Source organism: Sorex fumeus, unplaced genomic scaffold (assembly GCF_029834395.1).
Source record: "Sorex fumeus unplaced genomic scaffold, SorFum_2.1 ptg000128l, whole genome shotgun sequence".
Classification (NCBI taxonomy): domain Eukaryota; kingdom Metazoa; phylum Chordata; class Mammalia; order Eulipotyphla; family Soricidae; genus Sorex; species Sorex fumeus.
The window spans coordinates 2,161,883-2,187,086 of NW_026606185.1; the positions used below are offsets into that span (position 1 = coordinate 2,161,883).

The 25,204-nt window shown below is 57.7% G+C and overlaps 1 protein-coding gene across 3 annotated transcripts; it reads left to right on the forward strand.

The window, feature by feature from the left end:
- Positions 1-623: 623 nt before the first annotated feature.
- On the forward strand, positions 624-24,866 carry UNK (unk zinc finger). Of its 3 annotated transcripts, none has more exons than XM_056137992.1 (16): positions 624-777; positions 17,592-17,801; positions 17,933-18,109; positions 18,190-18,320; positions 18,881-19,016; positions 19,162-19,279; positions 19,665-19,749; positions 20,561-20,703; positions 20,872-21,072; positions 21,337-21,402; positions 21,511-21,685; positions 22,154-22,255; positions 22,335-22,523; positions 23,797-23,978; positions 24,196-24,450; positions 24,536-24,866. In XM_056137992.1, exons 1-16 carry the CDS (start codon positions 674-676, stop codon positions 24,689-24,691), a joined length of 2,430 nt encoding a protein of 809 aa, XP_055993967.1. In that variant the 5' UTR covers positions 624-673; the 3' UTR covers positions 24,692-24,866. The 3 variants fall into 3 exon arrangements, with proteins under 3 accessions (XP_055993967.1, XP_055993968.1, XP_055993969.1); XM_056137993.1 differs by having other exon boundaries at positions 20,872-21,036; XM_056137994.1 differs by lacking the exon at positions 21,337-21,402.
- The last annotated feature ends 338 nt before the right edge of the window (positions 24,867-25,204 follow it).

Below are 25,204 nucleotides of genomic sequence, written 5' to 3' on the forward strand. Positions count from 1 at the left end.
TTCGGGGTCGTGAAAGGTTTCTGGGGGCGCCTTTGCAGCGATCTTTTTTCTAGCCAAGCTCTCTCGAGTTGACTTCCAGCAGGCTGACTTTGATTCCCGCTGCTGGACACAGGAGGACGACTGCGCACTCCCAGAATCCGCCGCACAGAGGCCCAGAGCAAAGACAGGAAGGTTCGGATTCGTCAGAACTTGGGGCGGGCATCAGAACTGTGGCAGGGCTGTACTGGGAGTATGGAGGCGAGGGCGTTACTACACTGTTGGAGGGGCAACTGCACCAGGAGTTGTTTCACAGAAGTCACTGGGGCCCCTCTCCCTCGGAGACCCCAGTATCCTAGGGGCTCCAGTTTCAAGGCGAGGGTCCCCTACGCAGCCACTAACGCGCTGCTAGACAACTGCGACCGGACTCCAATCCCCAGAAGACACCGCGGGCCCTCCGCATCCGGGACACCGGCCGCACGGAACCCTGGGTACTGTGGTCCTCTCCTTTGGCGGCAGCCCTCTGCCGGCGGTAAAATCCCGCCGGACGCCAGGACCACAACTCCCAGCAGCCCCCGCGGCCGTGCGGGGGGTCTTCACGTTCTCGTGGCGCGGCGCAGGCGCACTGAGTCCTCGGCGCGGACCGCGCAGACTGAATAATAAAAGGGGAGCGGCGAAGAGGCAGGAAGACAGGACCATGTCGAAGGGCCCCGGGCCCGGCGGCTCCGCAGCTTCCTCGGCGCCCCCGGCCGCTACCGCTCAGGTGCTGCAGGCACAGCCCGAGAAACCGCAGCACTACACGTACGTAGAGCCCCCCCCGCCGCGCGCGCACGCCTGACGTCAGCGGCCAGCGTGAGTCACGCGCGCAGGGAGAGCGCGAGGCGGCCTCTCCCTCCCCCCCCTTCCTCCTCCGGCCCGGCCCAGACCGGTTCCAACCTGCTGGGGCCGGTCCCAACTGCCTCCAACTGCCACCAAGCTCCGGTCGGGCCGCGGGGCGGGAAGCCGGGTCCCGCCGCCGCGCGGGGAAGGCGGGAGCCGGGATGCCCAGTGCACACACGTTAGGCCCGGCCTTCGAGGCCTAAACCGTTGCCCAGACCCGAAAACCACAGTCCCGGACACTTGGTGGGCCGATGCGGAGTCCGTCACGGCCAGGATGAGTTCCCGGGGGTCTGTCCCGCGGCCGCTCGTGCAGGACCTGGGGGCGTCCGGTTCCCGCCTGGCCGCTCCCCCCCCCCCCCTCGTTCCGAGCCCCGGAGGCCTTTTGTGACCTTAAGGCCCGGCCGTGGCCCACCGATGCCACGCTTGCTTGCCGCCACTCCACCAGTGCACCCAGGCCGCGGCCGGGCATCCTACGGGGCATCAGAGGTCCCGGGACGGGCCCAGGCCCGGACTGAAACGCGGCCTCCGGGTTGCCCCGCGGGGCGGATGCTGCAGGCGCCGCGCGGGTGGGGGGAGCCGTGGGGAGCTGTCGGGGGCGGAGGTGCTGGTCTCCTGCCTCTTGGTGCCCGGGAGCGACTGCCTGGCGCCTGTGCGCGGCGGCGTGTGGCGAGAGGACCAGCACGCCGAGCCTCCTGTTGAGCGGAGCATGGGGAGCCTGGGGCACCCCCAGGGGCGCTGCAGCGATGCGCACGGGTGCAGGGAGTCCCGGGTGCACGGAGACTAGCGATGGAGGGTGTGGGGCTGCAGCCCCCTGCGCGCACCCCAGGTCCGGAAGCCCCGTGGGAACTCGCCCAGAGCGGACAGGAGGGGCGCGTGGTCGCTCCCGGGGACGCGCCCACGGGGACCCCGGCCCTGCCTGGTTGCACGGGGGTCTCTCAGGGGATCAGCTCCTTTGTGACATTCTCGCGACTGGCCGGAAGCCGCTGAAACTTTCGACTCCTGTCCGGGCCATGTTAACTCTTCCCGGGTCTCACGGCGTATTGAGGCCCCGCTGGGCCGGCCTGGGCGGGGACAGGCGATGGGGTGGCCATCTGCGGACTGCAGGGCCCTGGGCCCCCGGAGTGCCGCGGGGTCTTGGGTCACTTTGCTTTTCCTTTTCCGAATACGGAGCGCCTGGGGCGGCCACACAACCCTTTCCGTGTTGTCTTAACCCGGCTCGGAAACTGGGAGCTTCGGAGTGGGTGGACAGGTGTCAGGCGCCCAAGTGATTGTCCTCTCACGGCTCAGCCTGCCCTTTCCTTGGGGGTGGGTACAGATCAGCGGAGGCTCTGCCCACCTGGGATCGGCGCGGGGCCGGGGTGCCCCACTCTTGATCTTCTGAGTGGTGCATTTATGTGTGTGGTGCCTTAGGAATCCAGCAGAACGCGCCAGAGGGGTGCTTACCTGGCACGCTGCCGAGCCTGCTTCCAACCCTGCATCCCATAGGGTCCCCCCAAGCACCCAGGAGTAGGGTGCTTGCTTTGCACGGGGCCAAACTGGGTTTGATTCCTGGCACCCCGTATGGTCCCAAGCTCTGCCAGGAGTGATTCCTGGTTACAGAGCCAGGAGTAAGCCGAGCATTTCTGGGTGTGGCCCAAAAACAGAAACGAAAGGCTAGCGGTCTTCTCTAGATTTCTAGACAGTTCAGTGTGATGGTGACTTTGATAACTTCATCCTCTTGGAGAAGGGACTGGAAGACAGTTGATGAGAAGGAGGGTAGCTAGCATGGCAGTTGGGGCCTGCTTCAGCACCAAGCATAGCACATGGTCTTTGAGCTGCCCCCAGCAGGCACCCCAGGACTAGCTTGGCATTGAAAGTGGTGCCCCCAGCCCCACCCCCAAGTTGGAACCCCACTTGGAAAGCTGAGTTTCCCTCTCTTCTTCCCCCCCCCCAGCAAAAAAAAAAAAAAAAGATGTGTCCAATGAACTTGGTTCTGAATTTCACAGATGGTGGTGCCACATCTGCCTGTGGCCAGGCTTGCTTGTCCGTACCCACGGCTCCTGCAGAGCCAGCGCTGACTGCTAGTCACGTCTCTGTCCTGGGAGAGTTTTTGTTGTTGTTTTTTGAGCCCAAAACCCGGCAGTGCTCAGCACTTACTCTTGGCTCTGCACTCAGGAATCAGTCCTAGCATTGCACTGGGGGACCATATGGGACGCTGGGGATTGAATCCTGGTGGGCTGTGTGCAAGGCAAATGCCCTCCCCGCTGTACCATCTATCCAGCCCCTGCCTTCTGATTTTTAATTTTTCACGAAGGGAACCCATTTGTTGTCCTTGAGGGTTTGGGTCAGGAGCATCTTCAGTTTTGTTTCAGTTTCTGATGGTGTGCTGCCTTGCGTTTCCCCCTTTTTCCTTTTTCCTCGCAGCGTGAATTTCAAACTGTCAGGAGTTTTTCCCTTTGAAACCTTGGTGATTTGGGGAGAGGCGGGGGTGAAGCCATAGTACAGCAGGTGGCCCTGGAGTGCAGGCAGTGCCCAGGGTACAGCCTTGGAGGTCAGCCACTTGCCTTGCACACGCAGGTTCTGTCCCAGTACCCCGTATGGCTCCTCGAGCCAGGAGTACTGAGCATAGCCAGGCGGGGTCTCAAAACCCCGAAAATTAAAATGTAAAACGAATAACCCTTGGTGATTTTCATGCCTGCTGTTGAGATCCTGTGGCATGTGTGGTCCTGCGAGTGATTCGGAGGGAAGTGGCTTTCAGCCTGAATCCAATTCCACCCAATGACAGGCTTGGCAAACCCCCTTGGAATCTACCAGAAGCTGAACTTACCTTTCTTAGGTTTGTCTTTTCTCCCCACATGATGGCACACGAAACACTGGCTCTCCGCACCCTTTGCTGCTTAGGCTTGTCCCACTACTAGAGTCCTACTAGAGTTTTAAGTTGTTTTATTCATAGTATCATTAGATACTAAACTCTTTCAGAACCTTGCTTTAGGGAAAACTTTGAACTAATCCAGGAAATTGACGTAGTGAGCGTTTGGACTTGAGAAATCTAGCACTTGTATTATTTTTTCGTTTTTTTTGGGGGGGGTTTTGTTGATTGGTTTGGTGGGGGACCATACCTGGCAGTACCCAGAGCCCACTCCTGGCGGGGATTGCCCTCCCCGCTGTACTACTACCTGTCAGCACCTGTCAAGCTTCTTAACACCCTTGTGCTAAAGTAAATTGGGATTCCATTCTATTATTTTGGTTTTGGGTCCATACCTGGCTGTGCTCAGGACTCACTTCTGGCGAGGATCAGGGGTTGATTGCACTCAAGACCCAGCACCTTACTCCCACTTGAATTTTTTCAAGTTTTGTGAAAGTCTGTTGTAGGTTTGATCCTCGGCTGTTGGCTCTTGGCTGATTCCTTGTTTGGGTTGATTCAGCCTGTTGAACCATCTTTCTCGCCTCTGATTTCTTTTTCCCTTTGTTTTGCTTTTTTGGGCCACACCCAGCAGTGCTCAGGGATACTCCTGGCTCTGTACTCAGGGACTACTCCTAGGAGCCTCGGGGAGCCATCTGGGGGTTTTAGGATTGAACCCAGGTTGGCGTTGTACAAGTTAAGCGCCTTGACTGCTGTCCTGTTGCTCTGGCCCCAGGGCTTATGGTTTAGATGTAGATGAAGTTGCTTTATAATCTCATCTATCCAGGTATGATGTTAATTTAGGACTGTTTCCCAGGCATTTTGGTTTTGGGGTCATGCCCAGCAGTTTCTCATGGATCTGTGCTCAGGGATCATTCCTGGTGGGACTCAGGAGCCCAGAGGATGGAGGATGTGGGGTGCGGGTGATGGAACCCTGGTGTGCTTCTAGCAAGGCAGTTGCCTTCCCCACTCTACTGTCTCTCTGGCCCCCTCAGACATCTTAATGCACAACTTAAGGCCCTGAAAATATTCCTTAACAACTTCAGTGAGAGTGGATTAAATGACCAATAAAAGTTTCCTGATCTTGCCCACTCGTTTATCAAGTGGAAAGTATGTTTGGCAGGGCAGAAATTAAGAACACACAGACCACTGCAGGGTGGATGGACACTTCCTGGCATCTTGCCAGTATTTGCTGTAATCGAAATTGATGAAAGATTTGCTTACTGGTTAAGTTGTTTTGTCTTGCCTCCAGCGTGTTAGATTCTAAAGAAGGCTTCCCCCACAGTTCGTATTCACCTGCTCTGACTGGTGGTTCCTGTCGACCTACCAAGACAGGGCCTTGGGTGAGGGCAGTGGCCGTTCTGAGAGGAGCTCAGAGAAACTCGCCCTGGGCGCCCCTCCAAAGGAGCTCCTCTGGATATACACCCAGGGGAGTACACGAAAGCAGTCGCCCTGCGAACCCACTTCCTCTCGCCTCCAGACCCCTGGCACGTGCAGGTGAGGCCTTCCTGTGCATCCTGCACGTTCTTAGGTAATGAGCCAGCAGTGTCTGGCTCTCCTGGAAGGCCAGGGCCTAATTCCCACTTTTTCCCTCCATTCAAGAGACTCTACGGGGCTGGAGCAATAGCACAGCGGGTAGGGTGTTTGTCTTCCACGCAACCGACACGGGTTTGATTCCCAGCATCCCATATGGTCCGAGCACCACCAGGAGTAATTCCTGAGTGCATGAGTCAGGAGTAACCCCTGAGCACCGCTGGGTGTGACCCAGAGAGAGACAGAGACAGAGACAGAGACAGAGACTGACTGACGACTGACTCTAGGTCAGAGAATGATAAGCTTGCTTTTTATTTTACTTTTAGTTTTGGGATCACACCCAATGGTGCTCAGGACTTACTCCTGGCTCTGAGCTCAGGGATCACTCTTGGTAGGACCCGGGGTAACCCCTTTGGGGTGATGGGGATTGAACCTGGGTTGGCCACATGCCAGGCAGACACTCTACCTGCTGAACTATCACTCCGGCCCTTAAGGTTGCTCTTAAATTTATTTATTTTGGTTTTCAGGTCACCCCCTCCCCCCCACAATGCTCAGGGTTTACTCCTGGCTCTGCACTCAGAAATTACTCTTGGCGGCGGTTGGGTGACCATATGGGATGCCTCGGATTGAACCCAGGTCGGCCACATGCAAAGCAAGCACCCTCCCCACTGTAGCATCGCTAGACCCCTTAACATTGCTTTTTTTTTTTCCCCCCGCTTTTTGCGTCACACTTGGCGATGCTCAGGGGTTACTCCTGGCTCATGCACTTGGGAATTACTCCTGGCGGTGCTCCGGAGACCATTTGGGGTGCTGGGAATTGAACCTGGGTCGTCTGCGTGCAAGGCAAATGCCCTACCCGCTATGCTATTGCTCTAGCCCCTTAACATTGCTCTTAAAGTTACATTCATGAGTGGATCCTGGGAGTGATTTTCTCCAAACAGCATTATTTGATTAATGGTTTAAATTTCTTCTTTTCTTCTTGTTGTGTGTCCTTACCTTTACCTTCTTGTTTGTGTATGTGTGTGTTAAAACCCAACTATGCTTTACGATACTAAAGGAGGTTTTTTCCAATGTATGCATCGTCTGTGTTTTGAAACTTCACCTCAGGACAACTATGGCTAACCCTGATAGATTGTCCTCCTTTTTTTAAACATCTCAGACGAATATGGGGCACTGATATGTTAAGTGAAGATGAATGTTAATCTGAGTTTCTCTGCCATTTTTAGCCAATGTATAACTGTTCCATTAGTCTAATTGCTAAACATTCCAAGGACTTGGGTCTGTAGCTGTCTGGACAATGTAGCTTTCTTCTTTTTTTTTTTATTATATAGATATTCCTTAGATTCATCCCAGCCAGCCATCTTAAAATACCTGCACGGGCTACCCAGCTATCTGCGGAGAAAGTGTGGGTACAATCAGTGCATGAGATAATAGGTATGGGATTTTTTGGCGGGGGGGGGGGGTGATAAATGTTTGGAATTAGATATGGTGGGCTGGAGCAATAGCACAGTGGGTAAGGCGTTTGCCTTGCATATGGCCGACCTGGGTTTGATTCCTCCACCCCTCTTGGAGAGCCTGGCAAGCTACCGAGAGTATCTCGCCTGCATGGCAAAGCCTGGAAAGCTCTCCGTGACGTATTCAATATGCCAAAAACAGTAACAAGTCTCACAATTTGTTGTGAGACGTTGCTGGTGCCCGCTTGAGCAAATAGGTGAACAATGGCAGGACAGTGCTACGGTGCTGCAGTGCTAGCAGTGGTGGTTATGGAGCATGGTTAATATGCTGACTGCTAAAACAGTTTTAAATGGCAAAGTTTCATCTTGTTTCAAGAGCATTTCGGGTTTCTTTAAAAGGACTGATGCCGTCAGTGGGTAGGAACTCAAACCCCCAGTGGAGAGGTCTGGAGAGGCCTTGGGGCTCCCTACCCGGAGATGGCCCCAGATGGTCAGTCTGTGGAGAAGCGCTTGCCGTTGGCGCGTGTGGCTGCTGGTGGCCGTCCTGTCACAGGCCTCTCTGCTCCTCAGCCTTGGAAGGAGCGCGGCACTCCCGTTAACAGGAACTGCGTTTCCTTCTTCCTGCAGCGGGGGAGAGGAGTCACTGGTCGGGAAAACAGAGCATCGACACATCCTCTGGGCATAGTGATAGTGGTTTTATCTTTTATTTATTTTTTTAATGTAGGCGTGTTGCTAATGATGGTGGTTTTAATGCCCACCGAGAACCCTAGAGGAATTGGGTGTGCATTGTAGGCATTTAAGTAATCACAAGCTTTTTTTTGATGATTTCTCTATAACGTCCCTCAACTTGCACCCCTTTTTTCTTTGCCAGTGTGTAGAATTTGACAGCAGTATCGAGAGCTGAGGAGGAGAAGATGGAAAGGAGTCTAGAAAACTAATCTCAGAGCATTCTCTGGGGGTAACCTTTCCCGTGGGGCTCATGGAGGCTGGGACGGTGTCCCCATGTCCTGTCCGAGCCGAATGCCCTCCTCTTCCTTCTCCTTTCGTCAGTCGGCTTTCCGTGTTCGCAAGGCGACTCGCTTGTTTCCGGTTGGGATTTGAGACACCACATGGTGAAGTCCTGGCCTGGGGCTTCTGGCGAGGGGGTGGCCCCTGGAACCCCGCCTGGCCACCCTCGCTGGGACAGGTAGTTCTGGTGAGGAAAGAAAAGAAGAGTTGGCAAAACTTTGGCAGAATGTTCCATGACCTAAAAGCTCCAGTAGCTTTTTTAATCGAAGCCTTGATTAATTTTGGTAAGAGCTTTATAGGTTTTCTAATGCCGTTTTTCCTGTGAAGAGGTGCCCTGTAATCTTAGAAATTGTGTAAATCAGACTCAGCTAAATATAACTTAGAGACTGCTGCTTGTACTAAAAAAAATAATAAATCCAATTTTAATATTGAACCAAGAGTCCTTTATCATGAATCACAAATCACAATCACAAATCATCCTGTTAATCGTCGATTGCCTCGAGCAGGCCCCAGTAACGTCTCCTTCATCCTAGCCCTGAGATTATATTCAAGGCTCTTTAGGAGAATGAGACCCATCATTGTTACTGGTATTTGGCATATTGGGTACACCACGGGGAGTTTGCCAGACTCTGCCGTGTGGGCAGGCTACATTCGGTATCATGAATACATAGCCTATATTAAATATTCAGTAAGCCTGTTAAAAATTTGTTAATATTTTAAGAAACTTAAACTGTTGTAATCATGATCTGTCAAAAATCCCCTAACATAGTTTGAGCAGCGTTTAGAGAATCCCTTATGCTTATTGCTTGTTTATTTTTTGTTTGTTTTTGTTTTTTTTTTTTTTTTTAGGTTAGTAAAGGGGCCAGAGCGTTTCGGGGATTAAGGCACTTCTTTATGGCCAGGCACTGCCGAGGTCGCCCCCGAACCCAGAGGCAGGAATAGTGCCCTTCAAAAACCAAAATAAATAAATAAATAAATAAATAACAACCCAAAAAAAAAACAAAAGAAAAAACAAATTATGGTTACCAGCATGTGTGTGTGTGGGGGGGGGTGGCTCTGGGCCAGGCTGTCCAGCCACAGAGCCGGGACCCTAGCCTTCCCCAGGGGCAGGAGCACCTCCGTCTTGGGAGGTCACGGGGCCAGTGGGCTCTTGGTGCTGAGCACAGTGGAAGGGCTGTGCGTGAGCCCGGGTTTTATGGAGGCCCGTCGCTGTCGCCTGAGCTCCGGCTGCGCGTAGGTCTACCTGTTCCTGAGACGCGCAGGCCGTCTGCACCCGTTGGGACTTTGCTTTTGTCACCATTCCAGTAGGGAGATTCTCAGATCGTGTGTATCTCACACAATGCGTTCAGATGTTCTTTGCTGTTTGGGGTAGGGTCACAGCTGTCGGCGCTTCTGGCTCACTCCTAGTGGGGTTCAGAGGACCCTGTGGGGTGCCCAGGTTCGGACCTGGGTCATCCTCAGCCGTGTACAAGGCCAGCACCCCCCCTCCCTCCACCAGTGGTTCTGCTCTGAAGACTGCGCGAGTGCAGCGGTGAAGCTCGCCTGCACGCACCTCATCCTGCTCGTGCCAGCCACAGCATGTATCTCCCGAGCACCACCGGTGTGGCCAAGGCCCAGGAAGGACACGATCGCCCTTCCAGGGTTAGAGGCTCCCGTTCCAGCATGCTCAGGCACGGAGAGAGCATGTGGTGCAGCCTTAAGGCCACTACTGGCGTGCCACTGGCTCCCCACTCTCCCTCCCACGCTTCTAGGAGTGACCCCTGAGCACAGACCATTGCCCCTGAACCCCGCTGGGCATGATGAAACTTGAAATCGCCAGGGTGTCCCAAATTTAGGGAAGATTGAGCTAGGGTTTTCACATGAGCGTCCCTCAGCTTTCCAAACAGCTCAAGGGTCCCTCGGGCAAGAGAACACTCGGCCAGGTCGCAGGCTGGCACTGGACCTCTCCTGGCTCAGGGAAGTGTGGACTGCTATCCCTGGCCAGAGGGCACCAGTGCTCATGGGCCATGTTAGGATGGTGTGGGGGGCGGGGGGGCGGCGAACGTAGTATAGTATAGCAGGCTGGGCACTTGCCTTGCATGGGGCTGAGCCGCATGGGTCCCTGGCACCCAGCGTGTCCCTCAGAGTCCTGCCAGGATTGGTCCTGAGCCCAGCCAGGTGTGGCACCAAAACAGCATCCAAGGCGAGTCACCCTGCACCCTGTGAGCTCTTCTCCTCAGCCAGAGCGGGCCTAAAGCGCCTGAAAGGAGATTTGCACACTCGCTAAACACTCACTGATTTGAGTAAGACCAGTTGAATCTTCTCTAAGCCAGGAGCACTGCAGGAGATCCAGAGCCACACCCCTGCTGCTGCTGCATAGTGCCTTAGCAGAAATCAGAGCAAACGTTTACTCAAACCTTAGCCAACCACCAGCGTTAGCCTCTTTTCTCAGACGCCGTCTCATGCAGCTCCGCTTGCTGCCGTTACAGAGTGATACGGTTGGTGGGTGCCTAAACAGTGTGTGTGTGTCCTTAGAAATGTGACTCTAGAGTGCCAGTGTTCCCTAAAACTCTTGGAGAATGACAAGAGACGAGGGGTGGGAGGGAACCTGGGGACACAGGTGGAGAGAGGCTGGCATTGGCGCAGGGGCTGGAGCCGGAACAGCATATGCTGGAAAGTGATTTAACAGACGGCTTTGGCAGTCACGGTGCTGACACTCTGAAAACGAGAGAGAGGCCAGAGCGGGCGTGCCACTGGGAGTGAACTTCACCTGTCCCTGTCTCCCACTAGGAGTAGCTCTGCTGAGTGTGGCCCCAGAACACATAACATGTATGCGCGGGAAGATTTGGTCAAGAAGTGACTCAGGATTTTTTAAGTTAAGACTCTATGCTGGGCCAGAACAGTATTACGGTAGGTAGGGCTCCTGCCTATAGGTGGCTGACCTGGGTTTGATCTTTGACATCCCATATTGGTATCCCAATCCCCCAAAGAAGTGATTTTCAAACACACAGGCAGAAATAAACCCTGAGCACCACTGGGTGTGGCAAAAAACAAAAAAAAGGATCTTTGTGTTGGAGAGGTAGTACAGTGGGGAGGCCCCTTGCCCTGCAGGCGGCTGGCTTGCGCTCAATACTTGCACCATATCTAGAGTCCTGAGCCCTGCCAGGAGTAAACTGAGCACCGCCAGATGTGGCCAACATGATACACCCCCCAAAATGAATAAATAAAAGAAGCCCATTAACTAGGATGTCTCTGGTTATCCTTTAAATGATTTTGCAGGGGAAACAAAAAGAAATCAGTGACAGGACAGGAGCAATAGTACAGTGGGGAGGATGTTTGCCTTGCATGATGCTGACCCGCGGTTGATTTCTGGCATTCTACATGGAAGGAGACCCAGTCCTGGCCAGGAGTAACCCATGAGTATGGCCAGGTGTGACCCCAAAACAAAAATAGTAAAGGAAATAAATCCACTGACATATGAACATCTTTAATTTTGTTCTTACTCTGTTTTTTTGGGTCAGACCCCGCAGTGCTCAAAGTGTACTCCTGTGTTGGTCGTGTGCAAGGCTAGTGCCCTCCCCACTGTACTCTCTCTCGGGGTCCCATTTTTTTTTTGTTTCTATTTTTGGGTCACACCCAGGGTGGCCCTGCTGTTGGTCCTCAGCGATGGAGGGTGTGGGATTGACCTTGTGGGTTCCTGAGTCTTTAGCATCATGGGGACCATCACACCCTCTTTGGACCAAACCAGTCCATGAATTTCTGTCAGAAATGGAAGCTGAGTATTTCTGAGTATTTCTGTTTCACAGTGGGATCTGGGGATTAGAACCTGTGACGTTACCATGGTTTTGTTTTGCTGTCTGGGCTCTTTCTGCCAGTGTTGGGGGCCATGCAGTGCCAGAGACTGAACCCCGGGCTCCTGCATGCAGAGGGGCTCCAGCCCCCTGAGGCGTCTCCGAAGCTTAGTCTTGCAGTTTTCTGAGTTCGAGGTTGAGCTTGAAATTTTTCTGAGTTAGAATTATTTCTAGTCACTATTCTAGAACACTGAACAGCTTTGGAAATTTGCTTTTGCTACGAACATAATTTCCTTAATGAATTCTTCCTAAAATTGCAAGGCAAAAACATCACTTATGTTTAAACCTGTGGCTGTAATCAACTCCTTTAAACAATGTTTCAACCATATATATCATGTCAAACTTATGCACTTTCTGTGCTATCGAAAGTAAAAATGAGAAATTTAAAAAAACTAAAACATTTATATTTAAGACTTGGGGTTTGATTTTCAAAATCCAAACACATAGAAATAGTACGGTGGGTATGGCATTTGCATTGCATGCAGCTGACCTAGGTTCAATCACTTGGAGGCATGTGGGCCTCCAAGCCCCACCAGGAGTGAGCCCTGTGCATTGAGGGTAGCCCCTCCCCAGAAAAAAAAAAACAAAAAACAAAAGAACAACCTCATCAGATCATGGTTCTAATGGGCCTCTAGGTGAAAGCGAGGGGGTCTGTGTTTCACAGTGATTCCCCTGTGGGGCTGAGGGATTCACATCGAAATTAGAAACGACGAAAGACAAGTACGAACTCTAATAAAATTCCATCTGTGGCTTCCAAGATGGAATTTTGAACTACAGTTGCTCAGACTGTATTTGTGTAGTGGTTCCAGCATTTGTCAGTACCTCTTTACATGTAAAAGATATTTTTAGAACCAGGAGTAGTAGCCCTCGGAAAAATAAAAACATAAAAGGGTATTTTCATAGGTGGAAAATAGAAATGACTCGTTATCTTGGTGTCTCCCCCAGTGTTCCTCAGGATTTACTTCTGCTCAGGGATCACTCCTGGCAGGGCACCAGGTTCCATGTGGTGCTGGGATCAGTCTGATGAGGAAAGCACCCTATCTGCTGAGCTATCTGGCCCTGAAAGTCGCGCTTCTTGTTACAGACTCGGCATTAATAGGCAGTCATTTATGATGGATCTCGGTGAAAAGGGTATCGAACACTGCAGATGTTCCCCCCTTCTTCCCGCCAATTTCAGCCTGTCCGTTTTAGGGGCCATAACTGGCTCTGTGCTGGGGGTCACTTCCAGAGTGCTGGGGGGCCATCCAGGCCAAGGTTTGAACCTGAAGCCTGAGCTTGGCCCGAGGAGACACCTCTCCAGCCCTCCATGTCCAGTCTTGAACTTTTTTTTTTTTTGCTTTTTGAGTCACAAAAAGCAGTAACTCCTGGCTCTGCAGTCAAGAATTACTCCGGCGGTGCTCAGGGGATCATATGGGATGCTAGGAATCGAACCCGGGTTGGCCATGTGGAAGCAGTGGAAGCAAACGCCCTACCCGCTGTGCTGTCGCTCCAGCCCCTCCACATCCCATCTTACAGATCTCATGTAACAAAAAGCACAGCCCTTGTCCTTGGATTCGGGCCTGGGGAGATGGCGCATGCTTTGTGTGGGGAGCCCAGTTTGGTCCCTCTGTGGCGGTTGGCTAAGCGCCAGCACTGTTGAGTGCTTGCAGCCCTGGGCTCAGTTGCTGAACCATCCTGTGGCACCTGAGAGCTCTCGGCTACTCTCCCCATCTCTCTAAAATCACCTTCTGGATCCAAACCATAGGACAGTGCGGAGGACTGTGGCCTTGCACGCCATCAGCGGGGTTTGATCCCAGGCTCACCAGGAGTGACGCCTGAGCACAGCCCGTGCATCCCCGCCTCCTAAACCCAAAGACACACCTTGGCTTTCTGTCATTCTGTCAGCCACAATAAGTCTCTCCCTCTCTCTCTCTGTGTCTCTCTCCTTTTTTTTATTTTTACTCTTTTTTTTGGTTTGTTTTTGGGCCACATCCAGTAATACTCAGGGGTTACTCCTGGCTCTGTGCTCAGGAATCACTCTTGGCAGTGCTTGGGAGACCATATGGGATGCCCAGGATCGAATCTGGGTTGGCTGCATGCCAGGCAAGTGCCCTGCTCCCTGGACTAGCATTCCAGCCCCCTCTCTCTTTTAAAATTTTTAGGATGGGGCCAAAGTAGTAGTACAGCAGTTAGGGTGCTTGCCTTGTACACAGCCGACTCAGGTTCAATCCCGGACACCGCATTAAGAATCACCCCTGAGCACTGTCAAGTGTGGCCCCAATACAGAAGTAGGGGCTGGAAAAATAGTGCAGAGCTGAGGCGCCTGCCTTGCCCGTGGCCAAGCCTGGTTCCGTCCCCAGAAGCGCATTTAGCCTCCAAGTCTCACCGGTAGTGACCCCTGAGCACAGCTGTGTGTGGCCCAGTATTCTCCCCCCCAAATAAAATCAGTACTTGATGTTTACTTACTTGAAAAAAATTATTCATTTATATATTTTGGGCTGTTTGGGGATCATACCCAGCGGTGCTCAGGGGTTATTCTTCGGTCTGCATTCAGGAATCACTCTTGGCAGTGCTCAGGGCATTGTAGGGGAAGCTGGGGATCGAACCTGAGTCAGGTGCGTACAAGACAAATGCTCTACCCACAGTACTGTCCCTCGAGCCCCACAGGGTTTGGCTTTTGCAAATCGGATGCTTATATTTGATTTGACAGTCATTAAAGGAAACTGTTAAATAGTTGTTGTTTGGGGTCCCATCCTGCGATGTTCAGGGCTTACTACAGGCTTTGCACTCAGGAATTACTCCTTGCGGTGCTCAGGAGACCCTATGGGATGCCACGGGGCAAATTCAGGTCAGCCACATGCAAGGCAAAAGCCCTCCCTGCTGAACTATTGCTCTAGCCCCATAAAGTGGTAATAGTTCTTTAACTTTAAAACTGGTACCTGGTTGGGCCAGAGCCGTAGTACAGCTGATAGTGTAGCTGGGAGGGCTCTTGTCCCTCTTCCAGCTGCCCCAGGTTCAATGCCTGGCACCCCACGGGCCTCCTAAGCACCACCAGGAGTGATCCCTGAGCACTAAGGAGGAGGAAATCTCAGTTACCACCAGGTGTGACCAAAAATATTAAAAAACTGATACATTGTGGGTGCTGGAGCATAGCACAGCAAGGAGGGTGTTTGTTTGCATTGCACATAGCTGACCCGGGTTTGATTTCCCAAATGGTCCCCTAAGCAGGGCCAGGAGTAATTCCTGAGTGCAAGAGTAACCAGTGAGTATCTCTAGGTGTGATCCAGAAAAAGAAAAGGAAACAACCTGATACATTGTAACTATAAAAACATTGACAGAAAAAAGAAAACAAAACATTGACAGAAAATTTGCTAAACCTCTGGGCCCCAAGTAGTGCGAGTGCTTTGCTGCTGACCAGGAGGCTGATCCAGGTTGAATCTCCGTCACCCGATCGTCCCCTGGATCCCGCCAGGAGTGATGCCTGAGCACAGAGCCAGGAATAAGCACTGAACACTAGGTGTCGTGTCCGTCCCCCCTTGCCTTCTAGTCTGAGGTTAGTCTGCGCTCACTTGGCCTGGTTTCGGGGCTGTCTGGCGCCTGGATCGATCAGATTGACCCTCCTGGAGGTGTGTGGGGGTCAGTGCTGGAACAGGGGAGCCCACCCAGCCTTTGGGCACCTCCCCAGGGAGACGAGAGGCTGAGATACTATCTCCTGGCCCTGGCCTGCCCGGTCTGGCCTAGGGGAGGGGCAGCTGAGGACACCTCCCTTCCTGGTCACTCCTGCACCCTCATGGGCCTCCCGAGGGTTGGGCAGAGAGGGAGCGAGTGAGCCTCAGCCAGTGTGGCCCTGGATCCCCTCATGGAGCTGATGGAGACGCTGGACATTGCCACCAGAAGTGAAGTCGATCCAAGGAAGGCGATTGAGGAAGTGTTTCTGGCTTCGTGCTGTTGCAGCAGGAGAGCCTTAGGCAGCTGTAGTCCATCTGGCCGCCGACGGACGGGGCAGCACCTTGGCCTGTGTCCATTGACCATTGCCTGCCTGGGGTCATGCGTTGGGGCTCCCTTCCCGTCTGCTGAATTCCAGGGTCCCCTCACAGGCATGCGGGATGCTCCCTGGGGAACTGGGGGGACTGGATCGTCCTGGACCTCCCGCTTCTGCATTTGCTTAGCATGAATGGTGTTTTGGGCCACGCCCAGTGATGCTCAGGGGTCACTCCTGGTCCTGTGCTCAGGAATTGCTCCTTGCTGGGTTGGGGAGACCATAATGGAATGCTAGGGGTCAAACCGGGTCAGCTGTGTGCAAGGCAAGCACCCTCCCACTGTACTATCGCTCCGCTCAGGCCCCAAATACTTTTTTTCCTTTAACCCTGCCTCAGCGGTAGGGCATTTGCCTTGCATGCAGCCAATATGGCCTACCCGAGTTCGATTCCTCCGCCCCTCTTGGAGAGCCTGACAAGCTACTGAGAGTATCTCGCCCGTACGGCAAAGCCTGGCAGGCTCCCCATGGCGTATTAGATATGCCAAAACACAGTAACAAGAGTCACAATGGAGACGTTACTGGGCCCCCTCAAGCAAATAGATGAACAACGGGAGGACCATGACCGTGACCATGAACCCTGCCTCATTATGGTGTGGTGGAACCAGTACTTTTTTATAGTTCAGTGGAGAGATGAGCCTCTTGGCGGGCAGTGCAAGGTCAGGGTTAAGGAGTGCAGAGAGCAGCAGAGAGAGGACAGGGTAAGACACGAGCCCTTCAGACACGTGCAATCCTGGGCACCACAGAAGGTCTCCTGAGCACCAGTGGGGATGACTCCAGTTAACAGATCTAGAGAAAGTGCAGTACAGTAGTAAGGACAATGATGTTAGCTGGGGAGAAAGCGGGAGGAGGGAGGATAAGTAGGCAAGGAGGGCTTCAGAGAGGTAGTGGCACCAGGAGCTTCATCACTACTAAATTTGTGGGGGCGCATACCCAAGCAGTATAAGGGGCTCTCCTGCCTTTGCTTGGGGGTTGCTTCCAGTAGTGGGGGGGTGGGAGAGATCAAGCTCAAACCAAGCCTCCTGCAGGCAAAACAAACTGGTGACCGGCCCTCAGGCGTGCCCTTGGTGGCCCTGCATGCAGCCTGGGGAGGTCTCTGCAGGTAAAGGGGCGGGAGGAGCTCTGCTCACCCGCTGGGCTGCAGTCCTGGCGCCACATTTAAGTGCATTTCAGCTCAGGAGGGAAAGTTGGCTGGACCTCCCGGCTCGCTGCTCCAGTCGGCCGCACTGACCCCAGGGTGGTGGGATGATGACCAGTTTTTTCTGCTTTTTGTTTTGGGGGCCACACCTAGCAGTGCTCAGGGCTCACTCCTGACTCTGTGCTCAAGGATCGCTCCTGCTGGGGTCGGGGAAGCATATGCAGTGCCAGGGCTTGCTGCTGGGCTGACCATCGGGACTGTCCTGACCGTTGCAGGGTGGGTGCCCGCCCCGGTGTGCTCTTCCTGGCCTGGTCCTCAGCACTGCTCATCACCGCTCAGTGTTTTGTTTTGTCTTGGGGCCACATCCCCTGGTGCTCTGGGGTTACTCCCGACTGTGACTCAGTGCTCAGGGATCACTCCCAGTAGGGCTCGGAGGACTCAAATGAGGTGCCGAGATCGAACCCTGGTCAGCCACATGCAAGGCCAGCGCCCTCCCCTGCTATCGCTCTGGCCCACTTTTCATCCCCGTTAACGAAACCATGGAGCAGGTCTCAGTGCCGCCCTCCCTGCACTGTGGCCGGCCAGGCCCCTGGCAGTGACGCACAGGCCCTCTGCCCAGGGCACTGCCGCTCACCTGCGCCTTCCGGAACCCGCCCCCCAGCTTGGACTAAAGCTCTGGCAGGCCTGGCTGCTGCTCGAGAGCTGGGGGCGGGGCCTCAGCTTCCGAGACGAGGTCGGTGGGAGCTGGGGTGCCAGGTCGGTGGGAGCTGGGGTGCCGGGGCATCAGCCCTGGAGGGGGGCGGGGCCAGCCAGGCGACCGCCCACGGGGGGCGGGGGTGCAGGCGGGGCGCCTCACCCACCGTGCCCATGCCCGCAGGTACCTGAAGGAGTTCCGCACGGAGCAGTGCCCGCTCTTCGTGCAGCACAAATGCACACAGCACCGGCCCTACACCTGCTTCCACTGGCACTTCGTCAACCAGCGCCGGCGCCGCTCCGTGCGCCGCCGGGACGGCACCTTCAACTACAGCCCCGACGTCTACTGCACCAAGTACGACGAGGCCGCGGGGCTCTGCCCGGAGGGCGACGAGTGAGTGCCCACCTCGCCGCCCCCGCTGCCCACTGTGCCCTCCCCGCTCTCTCCCTCCCTCCGCCCGTGTCGGGCGCGGGGCAGGCAGCCCAGCCGCTCCGAGGAGAGTGACCCTCTGCGGCCCATTCCAGGTGCCCGTTCCTGCACAGGACCACGGGGGACACTGAGCGTCGCTATCACCTGCGCTACTACAAGACGGGGATCTGCATCCACGAGACGGACTCCAAGGGCAACTGCACCAAGAACGGGCTGCACTGTGCCTTTGCGCACGGGCCCCATGACCTGCGCTCCCCGGTCTACGACATCAGGTGGGCGGGCGGGCCGGGCTGGCCCCAGGCTCCTGCCAGCCCACCTCCGCCCCTCATGCCCACCCCGCCCTGCCCCTCAGGGAGCTGCAGGCCATGGAGGCTTTGCAGAACGGCCAGAGCACGGTGGAGAGCAGCCTGGAGGGCCAGTCTGCCAGTGCCGCCAGCCACGCCATGATAGAGAAGATCCTCAGTGAGGAGCCGCGGTGGCAAGGTGTGGAGCACGGGCCCTCTGCCCGCACCCCTGCACCAGCGCTCTCCCGGCATCCCTGCACTGTCTTCTCCCCACACCCCTGCATCAGCGCTCTCCCCACACCCCTGCACTGCCCCTACCCCCACACACACACACCTCTGCACTGGCTTTCTCCTCTCACCCCTGCATTGGCCCTCTCCCCTCACCCCTGCACTGGCCCTTCCCCTGCACCCCTGCATTGGCCCTTTCCCTGCACCCCTGCATTGGCCATCCCCCCCCACCCCTGTACTGGCCCCCTCCTGGCACCCCGGCTCTCATCCCACCCCTCCCTCCCACTGGGGACACTGACCTTCTCCCTGTCCCCCTCTCCCCACCCCCATCCCCTGCCACCACTCCCCAAATCCTGCTGGCAGCAGCTTGTTGAGGTGCACATCCCACCACCTCTCCCCACCCAGGCGCCTTAGCCCCTGCACCTCGACCCACCTTCCTCACCCCTGTCCTGCTCTTATACCCGGTGCTCACCCCCACCCTGGGCCCTTGTCCCTGGCCCACCACCCTCACCCCTGCCTGGCCCTGTGCAGAGACGGCGTACGTGCTGGGCAACTATAAAACGGAGCCGTGCAGGAAGCCGCCGCGGCTGTGCCGCCAGGGCTACGCCTGCCCCTACTACCACAACAGCAAGGACCGGCGGCGCGGGCCCCGCAAGCACAAGTACAGGTCAGGCCCTGGGACGCCCCCGCACCCCCACTGCCCTCCCAGCCCAGAGCCCGGTGCTGCAGCAGGGAGACGGGGTGGGGGAGCCAGGAACGGGGCTTCTGTGGGTTTGTATCCTCTGACCCCGCCCACATGTCCCCCACCCAAGGTCGTCTCCATGCCCGAACGTGAAGCACGGGGACGAGTGGGGGGACCCCAGCAAGTGTGAGAACGGTGACGCCTGCCAGTCCTGTCACACGCGAACGGAGCAGCAGTTCCACCCCGAGGTGGGGGGCTGGGGCCTTGGGGATGGGGAGCAGAAGCACTTGTTGGGAGCCCCTGGCCCTGTGCTCCCTCCCCACGTGCCCTGCAGGGCTGTGACACACACACACACATACACACACACACACACACACACACACACACACACACACGGCCTCGGCATCTCACCTGCCGACTTTCTGCACGAGGAAGGTGCTGGGGTGGGGTGTTGTGGGGTGGTCCTGGCGCAGCCAGGGCCCACGGCCCTGCCAAGGCAATAAGGAGCGTGGGGAGAAACCACCCTGGGTGGACGGGAGGCGCCTGGGCCAGCCTGGTCAGCTCGGGGCTGGGAGGAGAAGTGAGGTCGCGCTGACCCCCGGCTGGGTGCCGCCCTCTGTTCTGTGCCCTCAGATCTACAAATCCACCAAGTGCAACGACATGCAGCAGTCAGGCAGCTGTCCCCGCGGGCCCTTCTGCGCCTTCGCCCACATAGAACGTAAGACCTCCCCCCTTCCCCCCTCCATGCACCCGTCCGCCGCCGCTCGCTCGGCCTGGAGACCCACCCGTGGGGCAGCAGAGCCTGTATTCCATGGGAAACAAGAGAGCAGCAACCCAGCCCAGATGTTTCGAGGCCCCTAACAGCCTTTCTAGTAATCACGCAGGGGGGCAGGGCGGGACAGACAGGCTCCATTTTGACAATTTCTTAAAAATCCAAGATGAGGGACCAGAGGGATGCATCAGCCTGGGTTTGGTCCCTGGCACCACGGAGGGCCCTAGCAGTACTGCCAGGGTTGTGCCCTGTCGGGCCTGTCGGGTCTGACCCCAAAACAAAAATAGGGGTCAGAGCAGTAGCATAGAAAGAAGGCGCTTGGCTTGCACACAGCCGATCCGGGTTCGATCTCCAGCACCCCTGTGATCCCTGAGTGCAGAGCCAGGAGTAACTTCTAAGCATCGCCGGGTGTGGCCCAAAAGCAACACAAACTCCAGTTCGATCTGAAATCTCCTTTAGAGAAGAATCGTGCGGGGCGGGGTGGGGTGGGGTGTTGAGGATGCCCCACTATTCCCTCCAGCCGAGCCCTTGGAAGCCTGCACCTGCCTGCGGCCCACTGGGTCCCCCACCCTCCGCAGAGCTCTGGGACCCATTGAGAATTGGCTGGGAGGGCCGGGGGCTCAGGCTGACCCAGGTCTGAGATTGGGCTGTCCCGAGGCCCCACCTGGGCCTCAGTGTCCCCAGACTGAGGGGGGTGCAAGGCCGGGGCCACAAGCACGCCCTGGGCAGAACAACTGATGCCTCCCCCGCCCCGCAGAGCCCCCCCTCAGTGATGAGCTGCCGCCTTCCTCCGCCGTGTCCAGCCCCACCCAGCCTGGCCCTGTCCTCTACATGCCCTCCGCCGCCGGTGACTCTGTGCCCGTGAGCCCCTCCAGCCCACACGCCCCTGACCTTAGTGCTGTACGTGCCGGGGGCAGGAAGGGGTGGACGGGGAGGGGGCGCCCTGACTGTGTCTTGGGACTGGACCCCAGAGACTGTTCCTGCGTCTGGAGCTGGGGGAGGGAGGTGGGGGTAAGTAGAGGCGACGAGGCCTGTGGCCCCTCACCCGCCCCCTTTCCATCTCAGCAGCTCCTCTGTAGAAACAGCGGCCTGGGCAGCCCATCCACGTTGTGTGGGTCCCCCCCGGGCTCCATGAGGAAACCCCCCAACCTGGAAGGGATTGTCTTCCCCGGGGAACCCGGCCTTGCCCCCGGCAGCTACAAGAAGGCGCCTGGCTTCGAGAGGGAGGACCAGGTGGGAGCCGAGTACCTGAAAAATTTCAAATGCCAGGTAAGGGCGGGGGACTGCGCTGCGGGCCGGGGGTGGAGCGTTCCCCCGACCCGACCCCCCCAGAGGAAGATGTTGGGGTGAGGCAGAGCCCCCCGCCCGGGGCCTGGCCCACTTGGCAGAGACGCTCAGGGTCACCCAGGGAAAGGATGCAGCTGGGGGGCGACCCTGTAGCCTCCACGGGCCCCTCATGTCGCAGCTCAGGGGGCTGCCACGGGGGACCCCCCTCCCATGCCCACTCATCCACACCCGGCTTTTCTCCCCCAGGCCAAATTAAAACCCCACTCCTTAGAGGCCCGGAGCCAAGAGCAGCCTCTGCTCCAGCCCAAACAGGTAGGGGCCCGGTTCCGCACCCCCCCCGCCCCCCGGCCGGGCGGGGGCTGTTTCTGCAGCTCCACCCCGCCACCCGCCCCACCGCCTCTCTCCCCGCTCTCGTTGCAGGACGTGCTGGGCATCCTCCCCGCGGGCAGCCCCCTGACCTCAAGCATCTCTTCTAGCATCACGTCCAGCCTGGCTGCCACGCCCCCCAGCCCCGCAGGCCCCAGCAGCGCCCCCGGCATGAACGCCAACGCTTTGCCCTTCTACCCCACCAGTGACACGGTCGAGTCAGTCATAGGTAATGCGGACAGGCTGGAGTGAGATCACCGGGAGCCCCGAGTCCGGAGGGTGGGCACTTGGGCCCCGAGGGCAGGGCCGATGCACTTACAGCGCCTCCAACCCACGGGCCTCTCCACTCCTTCCCTGGAAGCGTCCACGTGTGCTGGTGGCAGCCTGTCCAGCATCCACCCCCCACCCCCCACAGCAGCTGGGCCCAGCCACTGTCTCTGGCAGGGCCTCAGCGCTGCCCTCCTTGTGCTGTGCAGCAGGGGGCGCTGTGAGTCTCTGGGCACCACCGGGCGCCCGTTTCTGGGACTGGGCTGCTGTGGGTCCCTGCGGGCGGGGTGGCATCAGGCATCAATGGCAAGTTCCAGAATGCAGGAGGCCTGACAGCCAGGGAAGGGCCTTGAGCCTGAAGATGGGGGGCACGGGGGTGCAGAGGTGGCCCCTGGGAGGTAGGGGACTCACCCCATGCTTCTCTCCTCAGAGTCGGCCCTGGATGACCTGGACCTGAACGAATTTGGGGTGGCTGCCCTAGAGAAGACCTTCGACAGCAGCTCCGCACCCCACCCAGGCAGCGTCACGCTTGGTACTGGGGACAGCCTGGGACCCGGGGCCCCTGGAGGAAGGGGGGGGCGACCCGCACTCACCGCCCCCCGCGCCCGCAGGAGGCAGCCTGCTGCAGAGCTCGGCGCCCGTCAACATCCCCGGGTCCTTGGGCAGCTCCGCGTCCTTCCACTCAGCGTCCCCGTCCCCGCCCGTCAGCCTCCCTTCACACTTCCTGCAGCAGCCCCAGGGCCACCTGAGCCAGGCAGAGAACACCTTTCTGGGCACCTCTGCGTCCCGTGGCTCTCTGGGTAAGACGGGGGGCCCCGAGCCCCTGGGTGAGCCCAGCAGAAGGAGGGAGAGTGAGGGACGGGGCGTCCTGGGTCTCTGGTCCCCACACGTGCCTCAGTCACTGCCCACAGGTGTCCCAGCCACCCGGCCACACTCTGACCTCTGTCCAGAGGGGGCTGTCACCGACGTCACCCCTGGAGTCCTAGCTGCATGCTGGCTCTGGCCCTGTGTGCAGAGCCTGGGTAGGAGGTGTGTGTGTGTGTGTGTGTGTGTGTGTGTGTGTGTGTTTGTTTGTGTGTGTGTGTATGCTGGCTCTGGCCCGAGACGTCACCCCTGGAGTCCTAGCTGCATGCTGGCTCTGGCCCTGTGTGCAGAGCCTGGGTAGGAGGTGTGTGTGTGTGTGTGTGTGTGTGTGTTTGTGTATGCGTATGCTGGCTCTGGCCCTGTGTGCAGAGCCTGGGTGGGGGTGGATGGGTGTGTGTGTGTGTGTTGTGTGCGCGCGCGCCCATGGCCCTGCCCTGTCTCTGTGTATATTCGTGTGTGTGTGGGTATGTGCGCATGACTGTGCTGTGCCCTGGCCGGGAGGCAACTACCACCTTGTCTTCTGTCTGCGGGAGTGCCTGGGACCCGAGGGATAGGCCTCATGATCTGGAAGTCACACAGTGACTGTCCCCCATCCCAGAGGAGCATCTGGGAGAGGCCCAGGCGGGTGGAGAAGGTATGAAGCTGGAGCAGCACTGTCGCCTGTCTCCCAGGAGAGCGGCCTGGACTGGTCAGGGCCTAGAGGCCTCCCCGGAGGCAGAGGGGAGGAGCTCAGAGCCCCCACCGCAGCCTCCACCAAAACTCGTGTGTGTGACTCTGGGGGCCACACCCGGCGGGGCTCAGGGGACCCTCTTGGGTGCTGGGGATTGAATCCGGTCAGCCCTGTTACGGTAGGCCCCTGGCGTAGCCGTCTGGTGTGGGACATCTGTGGGCATGTGGGCAGCAGGCACAGAGGTGGCTCGGGGCGCACGGGCAGACCAGGAGCTACAGGCATTGGTGCCACGGGGGCACATGCCACCAGCCCCAGCTCTGCTACTGCCTGCCCGTCTGGTTCCCGGCAGCACGTGGACTCCGCTTCCCTCGCTGGCCCTCCCGCCCTGCTGTGGCCCGAAGCTGCCCCAGGGTCCCTGTCAGCTTCGCAGTCACCCGAGACCAGGGATAGGACAAGGATTCTGGGCCATGGCTGAGGAGGAACAGGGCCCCCTGTACCCCCAGCCCTCGGCCCTGATGCTCCTCTGCTTCCCGGGGCAGGTCTGAATGGCATGAACAGCAGCATCTGGGAGCACTTTGCCTCTGGAAGCTTCTCCCCGGGCACTTCCCCCGCCTTCCTGTCAGGGCCCGGGGCTGCCGAGCTGGCGCGTCTGAGGCAGGAGCTGGAGGACGCCAACGGCACCATCAAGCAGTGGGAGGAGTCGTGGAAGCAGGCCAAGCAGGTGTGCCCCGCCTGCCTGCCTGCCCTGCCTGCCCGCCCGCTGGCCCCGTCTCTGGCAGGGGTGGGGGAGCCGGGCTGGGCCTCGGAGCTGCCTCTCCCCGGAGCGCATGTCCCGGCTCGGGCTGCCACGTAGCTCGCCGCGGGGCCCAGGACCCTGGGGGAGGGGGCATCTGCCCTCTGGAGCCCGGGGGTGATGAGCCCGCGACTTGGGCCCGCAGGCGTGTGACGCGTGGAAGAAGGAGGCCGAGGAGGCGGGGGAGCGGGCCAGCGCAGCAGGCGCCGAGTGTGAGCTGGCCCGGGAGCAGCGGGACGCGCTGGAGGCGCAGGTGAAGCAGCTGCAGGAGGAGCTGGAGCGGTTGCATGCGGCTGACCCGCACGCCCTGCCTGCCTTCTCCGACCTCGAGGCACTCTCGCTGTCCACCCTGTACTCCCTGCAGAAGCAGCTTCGCGCCCACCTGGAGCAGGTGGACAAGGTGAGCCTGGCGCTCTGGGCAGGGGGCAGGAGGGGGGCCCCACGGCGCCCGGTGCTCACCCCGCCTCACCCCTGCCCGCCCACAGGCCGTGTTCCACATGCAGTCGGTGAAATGCCTCCAGTGCCAGGAGCAGAACCGGGCCGTGCTGCCGTGCCAACACGCTGTGCTGTGCGAGCTCTGTGCTGAGGGCAGCGAGTGCCCGGTCTGCCAGCCGGGCCGGGCCCACACCCTCCAGTCGTGACCCTGCAGCCCGGCGCCGGCCCAGCCCGGCCCCACTAGGACTTTTTAAAGTATCTATATATATGTATGTATGTATGTATGTATGTATATGTACATGACTCTGTATACATCTGTGTGCGTGCAGCCGCGCGCGGCCAGTGTGGGAACAGTGTCTGTGTCTGTCTCTGCCGCGGTGCAGACACACACTTTAAACAGACTTACCAAGCACTTTTTAAAGAAGAGACTATTTTGCAGCCCCCTCCCCCTGCAGCCTCCGGCCGGGATTCTCTTTTTTACACGTAGGAACTAACTCTTTGTAACTTCCTCCTGGGGCCTGAGCAGGGGGATGGGGCGGCCCTGTCTGCCCCCCTCCCCGGCCCGGGAGCGAGAGCCGGCAGTGGGTGAGGGGGGTCCCCGAGGCGGCCCGGGGCCCCGGCATGGAGGCCGGGCAGCGTGTGCTGGGTCTGGCTGGTGGCCGCAGCTCCTAGGTTTACCAAATGTGTATTTAGTCCGGGACTAGAGGCCAAAGCAGCAG

What these genes read in the sequence shown, in the direction of transcription:
- UNK (XM_056137992.1), top strand. Translation starts at nt 674, where the DNA reads ATGTCGAAGGGCCCCGGGCCCGGCGGCTCCGCAGCTTCCTCGGCGCCC. An exon ending in CCCCGCAAGCACAAGTACAG is followed by an intron (nt 19,017 to 19,161) that starts GTCAGGCCCTGG and finishes CCCCCACCCAAG; the next exon opens with GTCGTCTCCATGCCCGAACG. An exon ending in CGCCTTCGCCCACATAGAAC is followed by an intron (nt 19,750 to 20,560) that starts GTAAGACCTCCC and finishes CCCGCCCCGCAG; the next exon opens with AGCCCCCCCTCAGTGATGAG.